General features: G+C 50.6%; 2 protein-coding genes and 1 long non-coding RNA gene across 5 annotated transcripts in view; 2 read left to right on the forward strand and 1 right to left on the reverse strand.

Moving 5' to 3' along the window:
* LOC125953922 (uncharacterized) overlaps window positions 1-20,123 on the reverse strand; it is a 49,281-nt gene extending 29,158 nt beyond the window's left edge. The window contains exons 1-3 of one of the 2 annotated variants that reach the window (XR_007468993.1): window positions 19,897-20,123; window positions 19,495-19,653; window positions 18,407-18,651 (exon numbers count right to left, since the gene is read on the reverse strand). This is a non-coding gene — a long non-coding RNA (uncharacterized LOC125953922). Of the gene's footprint in view, window positions 1-16,501; window positions 18,652-19,494; window positions 19,654-19,896 lie in introns of those variants that run through there. The other variant, XR_007468992.1, reaches the window with a different exon arrangement.
* Window positions 1-25,961, forward strand: part of LOC125953919 (DAZ-associated protein 2) — a 215,716-nt gene that overhangs the window by 106,209 nt on the left and 83,546 nt on the right. The gene's annotated exons all lie outside the window — the stretch shown is intronic.
* On the forward strand, window positions 11,851-12,467 carry LOC125953921 (uncharacterized). Its single transcript, XM_049683761.1, has 2 exons — window positions 11,851-11,969; window positions 12,050-12,467. The coding sequence occupies exons 1-2, from the start codon at window positions 11,952-11,954 to the stop codon at window positions 12,419-12,421; spliced, it is 390 nt and encodes a 129-aa protein (XP_049539718.1). The 5' UTR covers window positions 11,851-11,951; the 3' UTR covers window positions 12,422-12,467.

Here is a 25,961-nt window from a genome sequence, read left to right on the forward strand (position 1 = left end):
GGGTACTGCGGTCAAATCGAATCGGGATCACAAAAACAGAAAATTGTCCCCAAACAACAAAGACACACGCACCACTGCGCACCGGAGTAGCGCGCGATCGCGATTGACGTCAATCGGAGCGGAGGGGTGCGCGATCGGGCGATCAACCACGACCGCGACGACGACGTCGACGGCGATGCCGATATGGGGCCATCGCCGGTCAGTTTGCTCCGGCTGCTGTCGCTATTTGTTTTCGTTGGACCGTTGACGACGAGACGACGAGACAGCGCCGGGAACTACCGCGTGCGCGCGATCGCGGTCAACGCAAATTGAATCTGTCAATATTGGATCTAGTCATCGGTGGCCATCGCCGTCGGTGGGGCTGCGGCTGGTCCGTGTCTGTTGACACTTCTGGCGCACCGTCGGTGCCGTTGCCGTTGCTGCTGTTGCTGCTGTTGCGTGCTCTTTGTGTAGCTCACACTTCCCTCGCTGCTGCTCATCCCCGTCACCCTCGACGGGCGGGAGAAGGGCGTAAGGTTTGGCTCCGTGATGCACGGGGCCCGCGATCGAGCCCCTGATCGAGTGTCGCGGTGTTTGAATGAAAATTTTCCATCCACACGTCGTCACCGTGGCCACTCTGCTCGACACGCTGATGACGCTGATGGCGCACGCGGATGCCCGGTAATTATATTTACACCTCGCACACACACACACACACAACACACACACAACACACACAGGCGCACACAAACAGCGGCTGGATGGCGCGCGCGCGCGCGATCCCATTTGCTACGCGATCGATCGGAAACAAACGGAAACGGAGTGTGTGTGTGTGTGTGTGTGTGTGTATGTGTCTGTTGACTTCGATTCTTCGCGGCCACATCTTCGCCAAACGAAAGTGACGCCAGCAGTGGCCACACCGGCCGATAGCGACACACGCGAACGCCCCACCATTTGCTGAGCGTATTAACGATCGTACTTAGCGGTCGCTAGGTGGAGTTCGGTACCGGTTGCCGGTGTTGCCTGATTCCCTTTTTAGCTGTTGTTGTTGTTGTTGATTTTTACCTGCCTGCCGGTGATCAGAACGCAAATTGAGGTAATTACCGCTCCAGCAAGCAAGCAAGAGAGAGAGAGAGAGAGAGAAAGAGAAAGAATGCAGCTTGGCATTCAACAATCGGGCACGCAGCTGTTGTTGGGGATAGCCACGAGTCGTGAAGACTCCTTGTTCGAATCGAATGTTGATTTGACAGTTCGCACCTCGTACACGATCTCGATCTCGCTCGCAAGATCGCTCGTGCGTCACGGGGAAGGTAACGAGTAAACCGACAAACATGTTTTCATGACGATCGCCACTGTCTACCATATTGTGCTACTGGCCGAAAGACCTGACCGAAAGGTGTCCGATAAGCTCTTCCAGTGCTTATCCTAAGTTGTATATCCTTACAACTATGAGCTTAGCACGGTTGAACCTGTTACTGATAGTTTTTTACACCTGTATAGTATTCGAACTTCCTGATCGATTCGCTTGTAGCTGTTTGCTGATAATGTCCGAAAACAATGCATCTACTGCACAAGATCGACTTCCTGGCGATTGGAGCAAATTTCTGGGGATTCTTAGTATAATCCAATGCAGAAATTCGCTGTACTAAGGGTGCTTTAAGACCTCAACAGATATTTGTTCAAGATGAAGTGTTACACAAAGTGTAGCTGCTTCTACAGAGTTGCTGGACTACTACTAGTTACTACTGAAATTAAGAATCTGGTCCCAATATATGAGCAATATCTTGAATACTTAATCTTGTAGCTGCTCGTACACTTGGACCTTTAGTATTGCTCGTACACTTTTACACACCTTTAGTATTTGTTGATTTATTCCTGCTGAGGATGCTTTCGACTTAATTATTCGCTTTTTATTCGGATTATAACTGAAGCTAGAATTGAAGCTCTCACATTTTATTCTAATGTATTTTTTCTGTTCTTGTAAGCGTCTCGATAACGAATCATATCAAATCAATAATTGCTTATTGAAGCGTTATGTCAAGAGTAGTCCACATTTCGTGCAACATATCGATGGAGCAAAAATCGAAACGCCGTCCAGCCTCATATTCATCCATTTCTTTCATCTCACGATCACGTTCTGAGCCGTCACCCGCTCTTACAGATTGAGCATTCCTTCACCATTCCCTCCCAGCCTTCAGTCGGAGAGCTAATGTTTTATCGCCCCGGACGAACCACGCGAGGCAGCATGAAGCTTTGGTGCTGACAGTAGATCCCTATCTACGAGATCCAACAGGTCCCACGCCTCGCCACAACAAACCAACCGTTGCTACCGTTGCCTTGAAGAGCGGCCGGACACCAAAAAGAAAAAATCCACGGCACACACACACACACACGCAGGGCACACCACGAGGTAGCAAAAAAAAGCTCTCTCGCGTCGGGGCGATGGTGCTGCAATTAAATTGCGCTTTTTATGGCACAATCAGCAGAAACTTGAAAGCCTAATTTGCAACATTGTCCCCCGGCCCGGTTAACCCATAAGGCTCACACGGAATGTCGTAGAAGAAGGAGTGTAAGAAGACGAAGAAGAAGAAGCAAGCAACGAAAACCTTCAAATCGTCACCTTCTCCCCCCCCCCCCCAGGCCGCCATCTTTACTTCGAAACGCAGGCTTGGAGCTCCCGGTGTCGTTTTCTTGGGTCCGTCGACAGGATCGTTTGTAATACTTGTCACCTCCCCACCACCACCACCACCACCAGCATGTCACCCTCCCTCAGGTACCCGGTAGCCACGGATTGTCCACCACTCGCGGTTCTCGTTCGCTTGTTCGAGCGCCACACGATGATAGTGGCGATCGATAAGGAGTCGACGGTCCCGGCCCGGGACGGTAAATTATCTTGATAATCAAGCGGCAACGCGATAAATAATATTTTATGCTGAACACACCGTGGCCGGGGCCGGGGCCAAGGCCAAGACACAAAAAAGGGATCGAGGTCCACACAACCACCGTCGGTACGGGAACACTCCACGGAAGCCCGGTAGATGAAACCAGAAGGAGGAAAAAAAAACTGAAAATTAATAAAAACCGGTGGCACACCGGTGTGCGTGTGTCTGTGTGTGTGTGTGTCCTGGTCGCGGTTCTGGAAGGTCGGCCAGCGAGCCGGGCCTGCCGGTAGCTGATAGCTCGCACGGTATCCTGCCTTAATTATACGCACATTGGCGAACGGAATTGGCCGCCATCTATAAATTATCGTCCAAACCGACCGACCAACCGACCGTCCACCTCGACTACAAAGGACCCTCTGTCACGCCCGCCTGTGTGCATGCGTGCACCTCGTGTCCCCACACTCCCATCCTCCCGCAAACGACGCGCGCGTTATGCAATGATGAGTTGTCGGGACCGGCTCGGGAGTTCATCAAAGGGGAGCGTAGCGCTCATCGCGTCGCTCTATTAAATACTAATTTAATCTCACTTTTCGCACCACAAACACACGCGACACACACACACCGCCGTCACGGACATCGTTGCTCAGGTGCTCGCAGGGGTCGCTAATGTTTTGATTTCGTTTTCGGGCCAAGTGCCCGGTTTTTGGCACGCCATCAGGTCCGCGCTGCAGGTCCACGCTCCTTGCGAATTAGTTACAAAACATTCAAGCAGCACCGAAGATTGCATGCGATCGCAACACGCTGCACATCCCCCCCGGACCCCTCTAATTATCATCATTACCGTCACCGTCAGAATGTGATAAGAACGATGTAACATAATCGACGAAACGGTCGCATCAAAAATTGCCGATGCGCAGGTGGACGCCAGCGTTGCTCTCGCCAGCGGCAACTTCCTTTCATCCGATTGCGAGCAGCAGAACACGGAAACGGAGGCAAGCACGAGAGGAGTAGTGGCAGGAGCAGTGCAGTGTAAAGCTGCTTTCACATCGAGCGCGTTTAAACGCCACTAATAGACGCAGCAGGTTTTTTGACGCAGAAAACACGGTTGTATCACATCAAAATATATGGAAGTGTTCACGAAACGCACCGACAGCTATTTTTGGAGCTTTTGAAGAGCTTAAAAGTTGGCGTTTTTTTCGGATCTGTAAAAATCTACAGATTGTGGCAGGTTCTGAGCCGACTGTAGCAGGCTACGCAAGCAAGCCAGCGTTGCCCTTTGGTTTTGCAATTTGTTATGGCAGGAATGTGTTGAAATCCGGGTAATAACTATTTTGCGTGAAGATTAAACTAAATTTTCATGATTTGATAAGGTGGCGGTAGTGATTTGGTGCTGATTTTCGTGTATTTAAATCGACCTTCGCGCAACATAGGTGTGAACAATAAAATAAGCTTTTGCGTCAAAAAACGCCAACTTTGGCGTTTTTAAAAACGCGCTCGATGTGAAAGCAGCTTAATGGTGATGCACTTTCAATGTTTTCCTTCCTTCTGCTCATCTCCCGAGCACGACCGAGTAGGCGTCTGCGTGAAGTGAGTTGTGCTTCTCACAACTCACAGCTCACTGCTCGACGAGCTCTCATCTCGCGTATGGTAATTAGTAATGCAGTCTGTAAGGCTTAATGCCCCCCGTCCTTCGGTTCGTGGCACAAAACCGGTCCCATTGGCTCGCCAACGAGCCACCCCAAACGCTGAATGGTTAGTTGTTTTAATTAATTTTTAATTAAACCACGATGCGCAGTCGCTGGTGGCCACTAACACCGCCACCAACAAGTGCATCTCGTTATAAAAAATGTCTCCTAAAATTGGCTTCGGCACGGTGCTGTCCGCTGGCGAATCCGAACGGCGCCGCCGCCTCGCAGATCACCGTGAGCATCGGAGTCTTATCCATTCCGGGTGAAGACGAGTCATTAGCAATCAGCCTCGTGGGAGCGGCGTGTCGCGCACGGCCTTTGCGCGGCCGGTCATAAAATTAATCAAACGAGCAAACATTTTGGGTAATCGAGAATCGTGTTTTTTGTTTTGGGCGATGGGAAGGAATTCTGTTTTTTTGGCGTGGCGCCAGCACCTTGGTTTCCGGTGGGAGAAATGGTAGGAGAAAGCAACGCTGTTCGAGGTGAGTCGGGGACGTGATGTTCTGGAGAAAATATTAAAATTGTCCCCCGGGAGTTGGGGCCGCGAGAAAACGCGAAAATACGCTTCGTAAATCGCAAATCACGTCAAGCGGGAGAGAGGAAGATGGCAGCAGAGAGGGAAAGGCAGAAGGCAGGTCCTGGAATTGCCTCGACGAACGGCTCGAGGGGGTATCGAGAAGTGTAAAATTTAATTATTTTCCGGCACGCAGCTCGACAGCGACAGCAACCACTGTTTGCAACCGGCGTTCCGCGCACCGCTTGTTCTACTGTCCGAGAGCCACGCACACACACACACACGCCGCGAGGCTCATAAATCTTGCCGCACACATAATTACTCCTTTGCAAGGCGGTGGCAACGCGGGCAAGTTCATGTTTCCCTCGGCTGGAATTCCGAAATTTGCATACGAGAAGAGCATGCCGTTCCGCGATCTTCGCGAGGATCCCTCTTCGCGTGGCCACGTCCCCGGACGGGCACGGACGCCCGGATTACCCCGGGAAAGCCAGCGACAGAATGCAATTTGCAATTGCAATCCCGAACCGGCACCGGTCCATGTCAGCGATCATACGCGCGTTGCTGCGGTCCCCATTGGATGGGGATCGCATGGATTAATGGAAATGGGTTCCCCTTTTTCAACACTACTTGCCCGGCCCCCCCTGTGCCCCCTCGTGTGAGCCCTCGTGACCCTCTTAATTATCGTTACGCACGAATGTGAAACAAGCGCTTGTCGGTGGTTGTCGGCCGGTCTGGAAAAGGGCGCAACAAGGAAGCAACATTAACATATGACATCGCTTCCTGGTTCCAATGCCAGGATGAGGGTTACTCACTGGCCGCCGTTGGCCACCGTTTTCCGTGCGAAAGTGGAACAACGGATTTACATGATTTCGGGACTCGAACTTCGAGACAAAATATGGTTTACATATTTACACATACACACAGCATTAACCGCTGGACGTAGCGCATCAAAACGGCAAACATAAAGGCAGAAGGGATCAAGGTTTGGCCCGTTCCCCAGCCACGATTTACCGAACGATCGAAGTCCGAAATGAGCGTCGTTCTCGCTGATAACAACGGCACTCAAAGGGGGTAATACTCGGGCGTTGATTCGCGCCGGCCGGAACAACAACAACACAACATCAACAACAAGACAACCGGATTTAAGCTGCGTATCGTAAAGTTTCAAATAATTTCGCCGCCTCCCCTCTCCCCCCCGCCGGATTGGTCGCCAATGCCATGGAACCACCGTAATGATCAATAAAAAGATTACAGACCATTGAATGGGCTGCGGGGATGCAGGCTCGATCCCGATACTTTGGCCAGATAAATGAGCATAAACCGTTGTAGCCGTCGCCGCCGCCACCGAGGCATGGATTTTGATTGGGTTCGTGGCCGGTGCAGCGAACGTTCCCAGTAAGCTTTTGAGTAAACATTAAGACGTCATAAATTAATGACACATAATCGATCGATCGACCGCTTATCGATCGCAAAAAAAAAACGAGAGAGAAAAAGGAACGAAAGAGAGAGAGAGAGAGAGAGATAGAGAGAGAGAGAGAGAGAGAGAGATAGAGAGAGAGAGAGCGGATGAGCAGAATTGGATATGGATTTTGCAGTTCTCCTCCCCGAAAAACAAAGAAACAAAAACAAAGAAAATCTGGGAGGGGATCTTTACTTGATTGGAAGTGATCAGATTTGGTGGTTTGCTGGCCTTCCGTTCCCTTCATCCTGTATGTTTGTGTGTGTGCGTGTGCAATCACTTTCATCGGGAAAAAGGGAAGCCAGCAGCAGCCAGCAGCAGCTGTTGTTGCTGTGGAGCTCACTTGGGTAGTCCTAGGGATACCATTAATCGAAATTAATATTAATAAATTGTTTGAACAAACCCCGGGACAAAAGCTCTTTCGCTTTTGATCACGGTTGCTGGTTGGTTGGTACGATCGGTACTGCGCACCTGGAGCCTGGGACCTCGAATCCAGGCCCAGGACCCAGGCCGGTAGTTGATAATTTGAAAGATTAATTTTATTTTCCCTTTTTTTTTGGTTTTAAGGTGTACTTTGGAGTTAATGGTTTGAAGGTTTTTTTTTTTTGGAGGGGCGATTACCGGTAATGAGGAAGGAAGCCAAACGATGGTCAAACGCTGGGCGGAACGCTGGGAACGCGGCTCTAGCGGTGACCGTTACGTGGCGTGCTGGCACCTGGGCATACGATCCGAACGCTCGCTGTTATCAAAAGGCTCCAATCGCGGATCTTCCCGTACACCGAAAAACGGAGGAGCCCACGGGGATCAGCACGGGCACGGACAGGGGCATGCCGTGTCGTCACGCTATGTCCGTCCGCATTGAAGAGTTGCTCGGTTCCTAGTAGCCCAGGGAACGCGTTCAGTATCTGCATTCAATCTCTTTCTCACTCTCTCTCGTTCGTAATACTGATCCGTCCGATACGTCACCGTGAGTGAGGTGAGATCGGATCCTTTTTTTTTGGAGGGTAGGTGAAGTGAAGACATTGCAGTGAGAAGGATACCAAGCGCCAACCAACCAAGGGGTTCGTCGTCTTCAGTGGCCAGTAATCTGTTAACCGCATCTTGGTGTGTGGAACGACGCAACGCATGCCCTGCAGGACACGGACACACGGACACACACTGACACCAATCATTATCCCGCGATGCCGGGCTCCCAGATATAGTGGCGGCGCTCCAGGATTGAGCGTTGACCCCGGCAAAAAACACACGCGTAAAACGACGAGCAGGCGACGACGACGGCGACGACAATCTGGAGCACGGAGCATAGATCGTATCCCGGATACGGCGTGTGGCGTGACGTGACGTGGCACGGCATGCTGCGGTTCCCATCCTGATGCCGATCGTGTGCCAACCGTTCAACACCAAACCGACCAAAGGTTTATCTAAGATTCTGTCTCCCTCGCCTCTTCCTCCCCACAGAGGTACGTGACATCACGAAATCGTGTGCCGACGCAGGATACTTCAACTCCAAGGGGGTGTTGCGAGCGGCTATCAGCAACATGCAATCGCTAAGGCTTGGCACTGGCCAGCCACTCCAGGATCCCTTTTCAGCAGCGAAGCGATAAATCACAATCACGCCAATTGTGCTGCGGACTGCAACCACCTCTCCCCCACCATGAAACTCACCCCCAAAAAATACGTCACGATTTTTGGATATCATGTGCATCCCCCCCCCCCCTTCTCTGGTTGTTGATTGATCTCCTTCTCAGCATGCCAGCGCGCCAGAGCCAGAGAAGGGAACACGAGAATTGACGCGTCGGATTCGAGCGCTGCACCGCAGGAAGAGGATTCGGACGAGAGATTAAACCCATCACCACCACCACCTTTCCTTGCACCCTGTCACCGTTCCCAGCGCTCTGCTGAAGATAATAAATTATCCAACATTGCAGCGCCCCCGTCTGTGTGTGTCTGTGTGTGTGTGTGAGAGGACGTTGGTTTGCGTTGGTGTTGGGTCCTCTGGCTTATCGGCGGGATCGCGCTTTCTGCACTTTTCCATGCCACGAACAGGACAAGATCCTGGATCCTCATCTGCTTCTGCTTCGGTTGCTGCTGTTCCTGTTGCTGCACCCCTTCTCTTCGTCTCGCCTCCTTCCTACCCGGATGGAATCTGATCTCTGCCGGCATCTCCTTCCAAATGCGCGTCTTATCTTCGTGGCATTTCCTTAAAAAGCCTCCTGTACGGTCCAGTCCGGGGCCAGTAGCCCAGCCAGAAGCGGTAGCCACTGACAGGATTTAATTGATGTAGAAAGTTCCGTGTCTGTGAGCTTGTGTGTGTGTGTGCTGTCCTTCTGTGAAGATGGCGGTTCGGTGGTGGCGTAATAAATCGTACTCATTACCGCCCCAAAGGCACCATCAGCTGGCACACCACCTCACCGGCATCCCCACCCTCCCCTCGGGGCCGTACAGGAATCCACGAAAAAGTCCCATTCCCCGTCCCGTGGCCCGCCATTCCGTAGCATGCCAAGTGTCTCTCCGCCTTAATGCTTACCGACGCCGTTCCGCCCGAAATGACACCATGCCCTGCCGTCTGCCACAATACACGCGGGTCCTCCCTGTGACACACATTTTTATTACATCCCGCGGGTCCCTCCCCATCCAATCGTTGGTGGTGGTTGGAGTGGGCAGTCCGCCCGGCAGTCCTTTCGAACCTCATCACCATTAAATCCATCCGAAAAATGGAAAGAAAAGAACAACAAACCAGTGAAGAGAGCGCTCGACGACGACGGCGACCCCGGCAGAGCGAAAGACAAAAGAATTCAATCAGCGGCATGGCGACGAACCTCGTTTGCTCGTGAGGAGAGGCAGGGCCGCGAGTTGGTGGTGGTGGTGGTGGCCCACCTGGCCATGCCTTGTCTTGTTATTGAGTAAATTAACTAAATTGCACGATCGCGAAATGATACCACGCGTGTCGCTCTGCGTGTGTATGCGTGCGTGTGTGTTTGTAATGATACGCTCGTAGAGGGGATCGTTGTGCGGATCAATAAAAGCGACGATGGCGGTAATGGTGGGAAACTGGGCTGGGCTGTATTCGGGTGTATTGGCTCGTGGCCTGGCGTGGTACATTGTAACCGTCGTCGTCCGAGGCCTTCTCGGATCATTATGACGGCATCATCGTTACGAGGAATCAACCATTTGGGTGCCAACCAAGCAGCGTATAACGATATCATTTCGTAGAAAACAAAAACGAAGTGTAATGAGGTAAAAGGGAAGGGAAGGGCAACTGTTATCATTACCACTTGCAGTGCTGTGCTTACGATGGATGTAGGATGGTAGGATGTAATACGTAAGAAATTCAAAAGGTACATAAACCATTTATTTCGTTAATTTGGTTTTAGTAAATTACAGATTGCTAAAACTAAACTGATTTAAAAGATTATTTAAAAATTGTCTGAATTACAATAATAACACTCTTAAAAGAAGCGTATGCAAGGATTACGGAAGGAGATTAGTTTTGTTTTATTGGGTTATATTGTTCTTTTTTGAAAACAGTTTTAATGTCCTAATTTAACATACAGATTCCCCCGATAAAACAATTTTCGATGCTCCACAAAGAATATTGTAGTTTTCATCTCATTATTGCTCTAAATATTGAATCATAAGCAGTGCAAGTAAAAAATGTTGTTTGACTATAATGTTAATACTGCTACGGCGACGTTTTGTGAACATCTTACTAATCATCGTCCTCATCGATCGTAAGCTAGTGATTGTAATAAATAAAGAAATAAATGGTCTAATAATTCATCAAAAACAGATGAAAACCATTAACACCTACAGTATAATTTAGGCCAAATACACATACGAAAAAATCAAATGAATAAATAACCACCGCGAGCTTATGATTACCGATTCAACATTCTAACATAAATGGGCATCGAATTGTATAAATTCAAATTCCATTCCTTGTCCCATTCCTTCCATCACCGTTGTGTTCATATATCAACCATTTGATGATCGATATCGCAAACTACCACCATACGATCATGATGCGATCCTAGTCAACGATACAGACATCGACCTGACTTCGGGCAATTCAGCGAATGAAGCACTCAACGCATTTATCGCTCACGATCACCCTTTCACCTTCTCGAAAGCAAAATAGCGTCATTATCGCCGCCGCAACATCAAATAAATCACTAAACGACACCGTTAAAAAATTTCCACCCCTACCACCCCCCCCCCCCCCTCCAGCCGCCCTGCCAAAATGCATTTCGAAACGCCCCGAAACCGTGGCTCCATTCGAGGCGCCCATCCGGACGATAATCATGACGCGAGAGCCCAAAAGGCCACCACGACACGATCGCTTACTCCTGGCACCTTCTGATCGCCATTGCGATTCCCTTGTCACGAATCTGTCACCAAAAAAAAATCAGCTCGCAGATGTGATGTTCGGTAAAAGCCAAAGCCCTTCTTCGGAGCCGGAGACGGAGTGTTGCACAAGCGGATTGATCACTTGCGTCGTTGGTTCGTTGGCTGGATGTGTCATACCACCTGGTCAGAGAGGACGAAACCAATGGAAGCCCTCGGGCCACGTGAAGACACTCTGCGCCTCCTTTCCCAATCGCCGGCGAAACCTGTTCCGATGAGCGCGCGCGTGCTCCGTCGCCATTCGACGGTAAAGGTGTGTGACCTGGGCGCGTGTCTCGTTCACTAGAAGCGCGAGCGCGCGTGCTCGTTACCTCCTCCCCTCCTGACCCGTTGATACACGTATCGATTGGAGACGACCAAACCAACGAATGAACGGGCCAGGTTGACATTTCGAACTCCAGCTGACCGTGTGATTGGATTTACGGAACGGCGTTGAGACGTAAAGACAAAACAAAATGTCCACCACGCTGTACACTCCGATCGCCGATGACAAAGCTACCAGTCTGGGCGTTTGACCTGCGGTCAAGGACACCCCGCCGACACCCCGAAAGGGAGTTGTCTTGCACTCTGGGACCACCGGTTGCATCATCATCATCATCATCACCATCATCGCGGCAACCTCGCGGTCCTCAAGGACACAGCTCAACTTCACTCAAATCCACTTAAGACCAACGCCAAGCAGCAGTCCGATGGCGTGCCAAACCCGTGTTCTGTTCCTCGTCGCCATCAGTGTCATTATCGGACCGTTTTGTGGTGAATGGACCTCGGGCGGGGGGGGGACTCTTCTGAGCAGCAAATCGATTGACCACAGAGGCCACAGAGGCCGCGAGCAAATCGAGAATTGAGCCGAAAATTGGGGTCTCTCTGGCGACAAGCCAGACACACGCACACACACACACGTACGCCACTAGGTGGAGAGGGAGGGGGTATATAAAAGCCACCAAGAGTGACCTACGGCCGGACATTTCGTTCCCACCGATCGCAGCAGCAGCAGCAGCAGCAGCATCACCATCCAAAGCATCAACATGAACGCGATTGTTACCGTAAGTGACCTATTGGAGTCTATTGACCTACAACTGCGTTAGTCTACTGCCAGTTGATGTTGATCCTTCTCCACTGCTAGGTGCTGCTCCTGTTCGTCGCGGCCGGTTGCTGTCGTTCGATCGAACCGTTCAAGGGCACGCGCACCTACAACCTTGCGACGGATGCTGATCGGTACGATCGGTACGAGCGCGTGCTGATCGGTCTCCGCTCTTCCGAGGGTCTCAAACTCGATCCGGCGGTCCTGCGCGACGTCCGGGAGGTGCTGCTGCGTGAGGAAAACGAAGCGAAAGCTCCAACGGACCCCAACACGGTTGCCATCCATCTCGGTAAACCGATGCAATCGCGTCACATCGCGGAGCTGTTGTACCGGCAGCGACCACCTTCGGCCGGTGCAACCAAACCAGCGCCAGCCCGGACACTACTACACCGGGGTCAGCATCGTGTACGATAAACAACGGGCCCAGGGCCGGCGGAAAATGCAACGAAAAATCGCAACAACAACAACAACAACAGAAAAATAAAACATTCACAAACCCGAAAAACGCAACTCAGCTTCCGTCCGACTGCGTTTGTGGCTGCGATTTGCGCCGAGTCACGGTGGTGGCAGAGGGAAAGGGAAGGCCCCCTCCCCCCCTGCTTCCCGAGATCGGAATGAAAATTTGCCACACCGGACTCCGGCTGGATTCGGCGTCTTCGGGCGTCCTCCCCCCATCCGATTGTGTTGCGCGTAATTTAATGATTACAATTACAAATAAATAACGGCAGCTGCACGGCGACTGTTCGCTTATGGCCTGGAGGTTGCAATCGCAGCAGCAGCAGCAACAGCACCAGCAGCATCTCGGTCCAATCGAACGGGTGTCCCGGAGGAGGGGAAGTCGAGAAGTTCTTTGGTGTGTCGCGCGCGCGCGCTCGCGCTCTCTGGCGCGTTCTTCTGCTTTTGTGCCTGTCAGCCTCTGGTCTTTCGGTTTTTATCTGTTCTTTCTGGCTGCTGCTGCTGCTCCTTGAAGGTCCAGGTTTTTGCAGGAAAGGAAGCGTGGAATCCGGGAGCGGCCACAACCCGCTACCGACCCCGGCAGTGGCATTGTAATCGTTGAAAGCGATTCGGCCACCATCTTCTGCTGTTCGTTATCTCGCTGTAGCTTCTGCGCGCGATCACGTCTCGGGGAAGCCGAACAAGAAGAAGGCCGGCGAGGGAGGGACGAGGGGAAGGGGGGCTTATCGCGAGGCGAGGTGAACCCGAAAAAGGCGCTCAATCATGCCCACCGGTGTTTGTGGCCGGACCGATTCGCAATTTCTGATGATCGTCCCGCATCTCGCGCGCGTGTGTGTGTGTATGCCCATGTGTGTGTGTGTGTTGGTAGCCGGCACGGCACATCGGCTCTAAAGAAGGGAAACAAATTTGTTGATCATTAATCAGATCGGAAACAAGAGTTATGATCAAGCAACATCAAGTTCCAGAGAGACAACACGAGAGGTAGAGAACGAGAGAGAAAGGATGCAATTTTGGGGAAGGAGATGGAGGCATTGGATTTCGCGGTGCGGTGGCGATTCATGGCGGCGTATGCAAATTGCAAATTGGGAGCAATACATTGGGAGCGATGTTTTAAAAAGGAGTTTAATGCATCAGCATCAGGTTGGGAGCGATGCTTTCAAACACATTAGCAGCAAAGTTCGCGTTTGCTCTGGAACGGTGTAAATGAAATGTAAATAGGAACCGGCATTACGAGAAGCTGTAATGGATCAGAAACAGGTTTCGTTAAAAGAACTACAATATAAAAATAAGATAATTATGAAACAAGTAGCAGTGAAGTTGTAGATAAGCGTTTAAAATTGTACTTGCAGAACGGATAATCAAAGTCTGAAATATGTGCAATATTTTCAAATCGGTAATCAAATAATTAACGTATTTGAATGGAAAAAAGGTAAAGATATAAATAGATCAAATAAGAAATAGCACATTTGTGAGCAATTTTTGAAAGAGAATAACGAAAGAAAAACAAAAACAAATAATTAATAATCGCAGTAATGCCACAACAATCGAGACAAAAGGGATCAATAATCCTATTCAATAAAAACGACAAAAAAGGAAACAGGTTCCATTTCGAGGCACCACCATTTCAAACAAGGTAATTATGAATCCAGTAGCTGTTAGTCCAGTGGGTAATAAAATATATGTACAAACTAAAAGGCAACGCTCAAGGGCAAGTCCCCCGGGGGGGGAAAAACATCTGCAATATTATGACAGCATTTTGAAAAAACAAAAAACAGGGAACCCAGATCCAGTTCCCCGCCATTGTCCTAACCTGGAGCGTGATTATCCTACCGTTCCTACCGTTCATCTACATTCAAGGACGTTATAATCAGTGGAAAAGAGTCACGAGTGCGTAAATCACCCAGACCGTTGTACCCCCTCCCAATTCCACTACCGGCGGCCGCCACTGGATTTTGTGGTACAAAAAATGAATATAATATATTCCCTCTCACATCGCCCATAATCGTGACCGGAGCTTGAAGGCTACCTGGCTGGCCGGCCGTCCGAGAGATCAGTTGGCAGTTTCACTCCTCATCAATTTAGGGCACCCCCTCAGGCATGTTATCAAGCCGGGCATGTTAAAACGAATCATATTTTTCCGTTCGAATCCCTAGAACCTTCCACTCACTCAACCGTACGCGGAAGAAGAAGAAGAAAAAGAAGAAGAAGCTGATCTCCTTCAGGACGATATCTCCATTCACGCGCATGTGTGCGTGTGTGTGAGTGTCTGGATCGGCTCATTACAAGATGTGCAGCATGCGGGTTGACGAAACTCCTTTTTCCCCGGAAGGGACATCAAAGGCCACCTTCTGCCTCCTTTCTGGTTTCCTCCTGATGTTGCTGCTACGGCTGCTGCTGCTGCTGCTCCTGGCCCATCCGGGCACACCATTTATCACGGCACCGATTATCGATATAAGCCGTGGCCGCCCTCTCCCGCAGTTGGTAATGAATCACGCCCGCGATCTGTCAATTGCCCTGTCATTGATCGATATCGAACCGAACCAGGAACAACACGCGCCCGGAGGAAGGAAGCCTCACGGGGACACGCGAGATCGCGGGATTAAGATTTACTTGTGCAATGGCGGCGGCAGCACCGAAAGCAGCAGCAGATGGATGGCGAAAGTGGCTGACCGGCGTTCGATCATACCAAGTGACAAAGCCAATGGCGAATGTCTTTGTTTGTGTGTGTGTGTGGAGTGTGGGGTATGTGAGTAATGAGCGTGAGGCGAACAGGGGAACCGAGGGTGGCTGGCTTGTGACCCCTCCCCCCTCCACCGTTCCCTTTGTTTACGTAGGCGACGCGCAGACGCAGCCGCAGACCGATCGCACTCGATCGCGTATGACTGATGAGGTGCAGGTTGTTGTTTGGTGCAGCGCGCGTCTCCACGGAACGACTCAATTCCCGTGTGTCCCGTGTCTCTACCCGTCCTCCCCTCCATCCCGGGGGGCTCAATCACGCCACGCACGCCACGGGGTGCACTCTGCTGTCTGCTGAATATTCATTTCCCTCCACTTTTGACCGACTCTTGGGTATTGGGTATTGGTCAGCTGCAATTCAATGGAATCGAACGGAACTGAACTTTTGGGCCTGCAACTGCGGTCGACATTGGTCGACATTGTTATCGATTATGCGATTGAATAGCTACCTCACCCCTCGGGGGGGAAAGTCGACCAACAGTCCACAACCGATCGATCGATCGCTGCAACCGAACGAGAGGTCAGCCGTCAATCAGTGGCCGTGTTTTGTGTCAAATGAACGGGGTGGCGGGGACGGAGAGGGGGCACCTGAACGTCCACGGATCCAAAACCGACGAATCATTAAGTCGCGAATGATCGCGCGACGCGTTTCGATGAATCGGCCGGATGCTGCCGCAGGTGTTCCGCGATTCTGTTGCTAACGTCGGACTGCCAACGGACTGAGATTCGTGCATCGATCAACTCGAACGCGTCCTGTTCCTGACACGGCCACAGAATTTCATTAAACTTCCACGATCGAGACTCGCGAGCAACAATTAGACCTCACATCAACACCGGAATCGGGTTTTTTGGGGCAATCAAACCCACAGGTGTGTCCGTCCTGGCGACGGCGGTTCGAAATATTAATGCTGCTGCAAGATGAAGATACAAGGAGTTAATTACAATTTCTAATAAATTTCTTCCTTCTCCGCCTCCTCCTTCTCGCGCCCGCAAAATGGTGCCTCAAATGCCAATTTGAAAACGACTTCAAATGCCAACTCAGATGCTCGTGGTGGAGATTAAGTCATTTTAGTCGTTGGTTCAAATTTGCGGTTTTGGTCAAAGTAGTCTCGAAGGTGATCAGAATTCAATTTTCATAAATTCTCACAAAAGAATGGCTGTCCCCCCATGGAATGAGCCGCCGTGAGTGACTTGATCATCGCGCGTCGATTAACGCGATCAGCTCGCAGATCCGGCCGGCCCGATAATGCTGCTTTCAATTTGGGGAAAAATACGTTCCCAGCAATGAGAGCATCAGCAGCAGAGTAAAGGGCTGATCGGCATTCTTCGGCCAAAAGAAGATGGGCGGCTCCTGGTTGCAGCCGCAGATCGTTGCCGTGAGATTCCGGGGAACAATTTACGAACCACCCCGGGAAATGTCCCTGGAAGAGACATGAGCCAGACTAAGCAACGCGTACCTGTTGGGTGCACTGTTGGGCGTGGTGTTGGGCAGCCGCAACAGAAACGCGAAATCGATTTCCAAAGTCCGGGGCGCGGCGCGAGAGGCCAGAAGGCCATTTTGCCACCAAATCTTCACACCTTCCACGGTGCGGTGCGCGGCACGGTTAACAGCAGCTTAGCTGGCACCATCACCAGAGGATCCCGCGCTACGCGAGGTTTAGACATCAGGAGCAGCAGCATCAGCAGCAGTAGCATCAGTTCCACGAACAAATCTCCTTCGGTAGTTGAATATCCTAAAATCTGCCTTCGGCGGGCGTACTCTGGTGATCATTTATCAAATCTGCTAGCCAGCAGAAAAAGAAGGAGATGGAAGAAGCTGGTGCGCGCGATGCGCACCGAGAGTGCACAGAAAGCACCGAAAATCGTGCTGATTGCATCTCGGTTGCAACCGGAAACGCAGCAGCAGCAGTCACCGAATCATCTGGCCAGCGAGCGAGCGAGCGAGCGATCGAATGAACTGGAGGTTGGCGGCATAATTTATTCGGATTTAATTGCCAGTTGCGGATGGGGCCCCTTCGGTGGATCGTTTCGTTTCCTCTGGTCTCGACTCGATACGCAACAAAAAAAGGAGAAAAACCAAAACGAGGACGAATGCTTAACCACCATTAAGCACCATTTGAGCACCAGCGCGAGTAAGACGCGCCTGCCAATGGCTGGAACCTGGGAGCATAACTGGTCAGTGTCACTGCGACTGCGATGTCCGAGGCGCAACAGCTCGATCATCAAAACAGGCCGGACGCAGGCAGCCAGCATTACGCGTCGATCGCGCGCACTGGCGATTTGTACCGTCGGTTGGTCAGTTGGTTTGTCTGCCTTGAGCGATGAAACAATGAATCCCGTCACTGCGCCCGGCGCACCGGTATTACCGGCGATAATCTACGGTACTACGGCATGGCGAGTGTTCCGCATCACGACGACCACGACATCGGTACGATGGACGAAGCGTGGTAAGCGTGGAGGTTGAGTGAGTGTGAATAATGAGATGATTAATCGTCACAAATTGCTACCAGAGAGTCAGCTAGCTAGCTGAGTGGCAAGCGAGCTAGCCACTGGCTACTGGCATCATCGTTGGCTCGTTAATGGCCTACTGGCCAAGGTGAGCTAGATTCTGTTGCTGCTGATGCTGCTGCTGCTGCCGTATAAGTAGCAGCAGCAGCAGCAACATGAGATGTGGCGCCTACGGCGGCGCCTTTTGCCGGTGGCATAAGTCATATTTTACGACTAAATAGTCCGCCTATTCGTCAATTCGTCTGGCCGTCCAAGCGGCGAGCTGGCTCACAAATGGCCTCGGTGGTGTTCACAGGATGGTCAGCATAACTGAGTAACAACGTTGGCAACGTTGGCTCTAAACTCTTCTCCTCTCCCATGAAATTGTTTGAGACATCACAAATGATCGGACAGTGAGGAGGAATCCCACGGAAAAAATCTCATAAAAAGTGACGAATTAAGGACATCAAACTGGAGCGAAGGTGCAGTGATCCATCTTATCTCTCCGTTCCCTTATATCCTGATAGCGAGCCTCTCTCTCTCTCTCTTTGATCCCCGCCCTCTCGCTCGTCAGGCCGTCATGATAATGATGATGATGATTGTGAGAAAGCAAAGCAAAAACAAATGCCAGATCTGATATCACAAACCCCTTTCGTCATCTTCCGTGGTTGTGGCTATTAAACGCTTGAAATTACACGCTGCTCCTCCACTCCAGCTTACCCTTCATCGGTGCTCGTTGTCAATGCGACGTCGGCGTCGGCGGCGCCGCCGGCTCATCATCCTAAGACGGACCGTTTAGTTCGCGTTTCATAGATGATTTGATTTATAAACGGTAGTTCCATTTATTATGGTGGTGCCGCCGCCAGCCAGCCAGCAAACCAGTCAGCAGATCAATCGCAGCTCGCTGGAAAGGATGAGCTGAGACTTGGGCTGACGGAACGCCAGGAAAGAAGCACCGACAAGACCTGGGCCCCCATATGCGATGCGTGGCGTCCGTCGTGTGGCGTGCAAAAGGAAATAAATTCCCTTTATTAATGCGGCTAATGAGGCGGTGGATGCGGCGCTAGTGGCTGGGTTGGGGGGGATTATCATCATAGGGATCCAAGCAATGGAAGGAAGTGACAGCGACTGGAGATTGTGCGGCGTAAACGTATACGATCGTGGCGCAGAAGGTGTGAAGGAGCAGTTAAAGTTAAGCATCGTTCGTACAAACGATTCATTACCCCCACGGTCCCCGTGGTTGGTGGTGCCTGGTCGTGGCGCGAGATGGTAGGAATTAGTTTTAATGACCTGGGGGTAAGATCGTGTAAGATGGCGCTCGCTATCTGCTGTAGCATCACTGTATGCGGCAACAATGTATGGGAGTAGCTATAGTTAAAGGCTTGATCCTCATTGCGTGCTTACGATTGAATGTTTTCTACATGGAAGCGTACACAGTGATCGGCTTTGGAAGGATCATAAGAAGGTTCTTTACGGTGCTAGGACAGGTTCATTTATTGAAGAGGTCCGCTGATGCGCTCTCGAAGGCGTTCTTGCTTCTTCTGAATGGTTGTGCTAATAATGTTTAATCCAGGTGCTCAATTGGAACCTTTTCAATCAATTACAATCACCTTTTAGAGTTCGTTGTCACGTTGAGCGGTTAAAAATATATATTAGAATCAAGTTTTTTTGAAAACACATTTTTATGAACTCTTTATATAAGCTCTTGCCAGGCATATAACATTGAAAGTACAACGAAAACTATGAAAACAAAATCTCTTCAATTTTCCCCATACATTCTCTATTAAAAATCGAATCCGTTATCTTACCAAGGTAATCATTGAAGATGTGTAGATGGTACTGGTTGCGATGCAGTTTAATTCGATTCGATAACAGATTATTTTCACTCCAAACTGATGTTATTAAAGGATTCTTCTCTTTGTACGGACTCTTTTTGTTCTTTGGTAGGCTGTTGTCTTTTAATATTACTTAAATGAAATCAAACCAAAAGAATACATTAATTGAACATGTGGAAATAAATTTAATACTTTAATAACAACATCTAGCATCAAAGCAGACCTTGATAAAATGAATCAAATGCTAATCAAAACGAAAATAGGAATGACAATGAGATTAATCAGAACTTGAAGACAAACGATAAATCAAAATGCTCCTTAAAGTTTCTTTGAAGTTAGGGGATTAAATTAAAACGACACAAGAAAACAACTTACATTAGAATGCCTTATTCATACCAGAAAATGGAATACTTTCTACCAATCAATCGCTTTGACAATACTTAATATAAACATCACTCGTATAACCAGAAGAACTAATGAAAACGCTTATTTGCACGCCACGACCACACCTAAAGCTGGTTCGATCATTATCGGCCCGATTGAAAAACTGCTTCTAAATTAAACCAACTTGTCATCCCTGCCGAGGATGACCAACCTCATCATCAACAAACCGTTGAAAGGGGCCACGTGTGGCATCCGTAGACGATTATCTACTCATATCCTCTTCCTGCCCCTCTCTCTCTCGCTCGCGCGGTTGCGATGCCGCGAATCATTATTCAAATCGCTTCCTAATTAGCAGATCGTTAAACATTACATCACACACCGAGGGCGAGGGCCCGGGCCCGACCCCAGGGCGCACGCGTCCCCACGAGCATGCCCATCAATATGCAACGGTTTTGCAACAATGTACGTTGCTGCTGCTGCTGCTGCTGCTGCTGCCTCAGAAGCTGAACACAGAATCGAGGAGCTCCACGCGATAACTGCATAGCGCATCCGGGGCGGCGGACGGATGTTGGCGCCACTAGCGGGGCGAGAAGGGTGATGCGAGAACACTAACCCCAGGTAACACCCCTCAGCAACGCCCGCTAATTGCAAACGTGACACACACACACACAAACACACGAGGGCGCTGATGGTGCCACCAGCCCGCAATCCCCTCGGCGACCCTTCCAATCAACCTTTGATCCACCGTATGTGAGGACCGTTCCTCCGGTACATCGGTTACCGGGGGTGCGGGACCGGAAATTAGCAACACTGCGCACTGGCCGAGGACCGGCGTTGGGTTGTCTAGCACACGGATCGCGCGTTCAGGGCGATAGACTCGCCACGGAACCAACTCGGTTCGGTTGGTCGGTTGGTTGGTTGGCACTTGTGCAAAGTTTATTGCCAGCCATTCCTCCACTCGAAACGGCAACGAAACTCGAGCGCCGCCACTTGTCGGCGAGTTTTGTCGCGAGTGGCACTCGAGTTTGCTGGAGATGCGCGTTGCTTGTTGCCAATCGAATACCAGGATGGAGATGGGACCGCCACCGCCAACATTGTCGCCTGTAGCTTCTCCAACGCGGGGTTCCAGGTGGCCAGGCCAGTGAGAGAGATGGCGAGGCGATGGCGGTGGCGGCAGGCTGAGGCTTCTCGTCAATATTTGCCCGTTCGATCGATGGCCCGTTCGATGGGGCCGGTTGGTGACTAGATAATGGGGCCCGTGGCGGTGAACCTCGGTTATTGGCACACGCTGGCCCCGAGTGATGGTCGGAAGGGGAAGCAGGACACTTGAAACTGCGTGACTGCGGGGACTGGAAGTTTATTGAAAGACCGCGAGACCTGAGCTTCTGCCTGAACTTCTGGGCCCGTCGCGTTTAATTCGCTTTCGCGGCTTACGGTTCCGGTCGTCTGCTCGGAAAACCCCGTAAGCCCTGTTCTGAGCCGAAGCCATCGTCCCGTTTGGTCCAACTAATTAAAAACCGAGTGAAGCCCAGAATCCAGCCCTCCACTTTAGACCTCAAGTGTCCAGCGAGCACCTTTTAATGATCGTAGTAAATACTGATTCACCGACGGATTGACGGATCGGGTTTATTGCCGGGCTGCATCTGTTTATATGGAGTAGTATAGATGCTGGATTCGGATGTCCATAATTTTTAATCCGTTCGTCACCGGTGTGCCATGTTCCGTCGATCGGCTTTATTTCCGAAAATGGACTCTCCGAAAAACGACTAATAGACAGACATGATCTGTTGAGTAACTTGAACATTTCGAGAAACGGTTTTTGAATGCCTCTAGCTTTTCGATCATTATATCCTCGTTTTTCTCCAATAAACGCCAATGTCTCTTGCCACCTTAAAGACGATCTATTAGACGCGCCAGGCAGGCTCAGAAGCTACAACAGGACAACAGACGGCGAACGGAGAAAAAAATGTTAATAAGTGATCGTTACCAACCGAGGAGATCAGAGTAGCATAAACAACAACAACGCCATTTCCATCCCATTTCTAGCGAGCAGACTACGGGGCCGAGGACCAATAATGATCGTTGGGAACAACACAAATTCATTACTAATTGCTGCTGCGAACACGCCATTCGCGGAGACGCTTTCAGGTACTCGTAAATTGTCCCCTCGACCAGGGAGGAGCAAGAAGAGAGAGCACACGAGAGAGGCCACTGTTAAAGAGGAGATCTCCGCCGTGTCAAGGATGCCGCCACGGCCATCGCCATGAAGACCGCGTGTCCAAATTTACGTTATCAATTTGTATGATAATTAATTAACACTTGCGTCGGTCCGTCGGTCAGAAAAGGGCCACTGCGCTGCTCGCTCGCTCGCCACTTTCCACTGAGACCCAGTTCACTGGCCAGCTAGTGTGCGGATCGAGGATCGAGGGGATGGATGCTAATTCCATTTATCACCCATCATTAGCATCACAAACTGTCCAAACGCCGTAGCGACGGCGTCAGTGATGGAAATTGATTTTTTGAGGTCCCCCCACTTTCAAGCTCTCTCCCGGCACACTACATAAAACGGGACGAGACCGCGGTAGAGTAGGGGAAGAGGGCTTTTCGCCATTAAAAAAGGAACGAAACTCGACGCCGAAATGCACTTGAGTGAAGTGCATTTTTAGCGCGCGATCCCGATCATTGCACCGTCCTTAACATTGTAACATTGGTCCGAGGTCCGGGCACACACACACACAGAGGCACGCACATGCGGAACACGGAAAGCGCATTGTGCGATCATCATCAACAGACATGCAGCAGCAACGGCAGCAGCAGCAGCAGCAGCATCAACATCTTGGTCAGCGGTCGCGGCCACGGTGAAGGTGCGATTGAATGGGAATATAATTTCGAGTTAATGAGCGCGAGCACGAGCACACCAGATGCATCAACGGGGGTGCATGCACATTGTGACATTGTTTTGCACACCCGAACGGCCGCATGGTGAAGGTGGTGGTAATGCGTTTTTCATTTCACGCCTCGCATCATGCAAACACCCCTGCACACACACACACACACACACACACACACACACACACACACACACACACACACACACACACACACACACACACACACCAATGAGTGAGAACCGCACCGCCACTTAATGACACCCCTTTTGGGGACCGCTCATCGGGATCGGGAGCATCAAAGATTTTGTTTCCATTTATGATCCCTCGATCGTGCCGCACGATTGCAGCTTTCGATGATTTCGGATGCTTTCTCGACGACGACGACGATGACGACGACGGCGATCGACTCGAAACCTTTTTCATCGAATTCTTCAATTCCGGAAAATCAATGCCTACCGCGTGAACGCCAAAACCTGCTCGAGAGACCCGAAAGGAGAGAGCATCTTACATGTTTATGCTAATTGTGTATAGCATCACTCTCGATTTTTATGGTAGCGAGAAGGGGTTTTTTTTTATTTTTGGGGGAAGCGAGCGAACGCAATAATTGGTGCCAGCGAAGCGCAACGCAACGGCGGCAACAAAACAGACCAAGAACAGACAACAGGCGAAGCAACATTGCAACCAAGAGCAGCAGCGGCCGCGACCACGGCCACGCTCTCGATCATTAATCAATTACATAATTTATCACTCGATCGCATGCATCGTCGCGCTTCGCACGCTGGTGGGAAATCGGTCCCGGTCCCGCTAAGGGACACGGAACTGGTGCATTGGATGCAGAATTGGGTGTCGGGATACCGGGCCGGTGATGACCATCCTCTTGCAGGGCATCTGCACCGACGCGAGGACGCGATGACTGCAGTGCAATAGCGGTCATTAGCGACTTAACACCTGTATACGAGTTCGACGATCGGTTCGGCATCGCGGCTTCCCCGAAAATGCACCCGCCTTTATCGCGGCCCACCAATAACGGAGGTAACGGAATTGGGAATGAGCTCATCATTTGCATACAGAATGATGATGATGATGATGCTGATGCTGATGCTGATGATGATGATAGGTGGTTTGTGGTTGCATGTGATCCCGCGATCGTCACAGCGAATGCCATACCATCGTAAAAACCATCGTACTGGGGGTGCAAATGGACAAGCGCGTGGTGTTAGGATGTTACCGTCGGTCTCACGATACTTTTAGTATGCGTTTTTTCAAATTTAAAATTACCATAAAGATGGGTTTTACTATAAATTTGGTTTGTAATGTATTTAAATTTTAGCTGTGTAAAAATATTTTTCACTTGAAGAAAATTACGGTAGAAACATCCACTTTAATCAATTTCCAACCGTTTCAATATGTTTTAAAGGATGTTAATTTTCATGCGTAGAAATTCAATGAAAATCCGTAAGCGTTTGCAAACTGTTTTTAATTTTTCATCGAATATGTGCATGCATTTTCATGATAAAAATCCTTGTGTCAAATCCCATTCGAAAATATCATAGTAGCTGCAGCCATAGCGTTAGTGACGCGTGCAATGCCTTTCTGGAACATCATCCTTCCGTGCGAACACTGTTCAGGGTCTTATCAAGTAGGCTTTGCATGTCTAACACTCTGTCGAAAATACAAGCGCACCGGGATCGAGTCCATCCCCTTTTATCGGGTTTTCTCCATTTTACAATGTCCGAACATGCTACCAACCCCTTCCTGCCGAGGTTTATCCATCTCCTTTTGACCGCGACCAGCATGAAACATAAGCGAGCATGCGAGCGCGCCTAGCGAGCCGCTATCAGTAGAGTCCGTTGCCGAAACGCATGTCCACTAAACGGTGAACGCTGTTCTCACCGGACATCGCAACATGCCTAGCCCGTAACCCAAAACAAAACACCGAAACCGATGTCAAACGTGATGTTGTGAGCAGCAGCAGCAGACCAGGACCGAGACCGAGACCGAGCCCAACATAAATCTCCAAAATTAACGACGCAAACTATGCATTAGCATCGCCCGGTGGTTCGCTCGCCGCGGTTCGGAGCTTGGGCGCGATTTATGGTGCGTCCTTTGCCGGCTTTGCCACCTCCTCCCCCAAAAAAGGCTTATGCGTTTAGGGAGAGGTGCCATACTCCGGGAGTCGGGAATTTCCGCGCTATCTTAACGATCCCGATTGTGAGAGAGGCAAAAAATGGGCCGCGACGTTCCACGCGACGCTGCACAAAACGTTAAACCTGGCGATGTATGATCGCCATGGAAGATCGCCGCGAATTCCGCGCCGCTACCAGAGAACCGGCCACCGATCTGGCGATTAGGGACGCGACGAGGACTCGGGCGCGGATGCGGTCAAAAGGCACATCGTATCGGTTAAAATGTCACCAAAAACGCCGGTGGGCACCGCAGACCGTGGTCGCTAAGTTATGATCGCCATTATCGCCTGCGCACACACACACACACGCACCGCCGACAACGACTTTCTCACGGCCAGCTCACGGCTACGGTACCGTTTGAAGGGGCGCGCGCCTGTACGTCACCGCAACATCCAAACGGCGTCGTCGTCGTCGTCAGTGAAAATCATTTGAATAATAATCATCCGTGGGGTTCATAAAATCGCTTGACGTATCACCGCGGTGGCGAGTGCGTTGCTGCTGCTGCTGCTGCTGCTGCACGGCAAATGAGTGTGTGTTCTGCGATAAGACAGCGCCTCTCCTCCTCCTCCTCCTCCAATCCTTTCTCCGTTCCGTTCGAAGGTTGACTACCGATAACTGCGATGAATGTTCGGCAGCAACAGCCCCCCGGGGGAAACAACTCATTATGGTCCTCACGCGAGTAGCCGTTCTGATGACGATGATGAGAAAGCTTGGACGGAACTGCGGTGCGGCCAGCCCCACTAATTATACGGAGAAGTATGGCGGCAGGTATGCCACCAGGTTGTTGGCGCCAGTCCCACCAACCGCGGCTTAATTGAATCGATGACAGATAATTTAGCGCAATTACACACATCGGGCCGCCGGATCGGGCCGTAATGCCGCGCGAGAGGAACTGCAAATGATGAAGCCGCGAACCCTTTGATTGTTGATCGATCGCGTATTGATTCCGGGGAGGGTTTTTTCCCCCATTTTCTTGGCG

Source organism: Anopheles darlingi, chromosome 3 (genome assembly GCF_943734745.1).
Source record: "Anopheles darlingi chromosome 3, idAnoDarlMG_H_01, whole genome shotgun sequence".
NCBI classification, from domain to species: domain Eukaryota; kingdom Metazoa; phylum Arthropoda; class Insecta; order Diptera; family Culicidae; genus Anopheles; species Anopheles darlingi.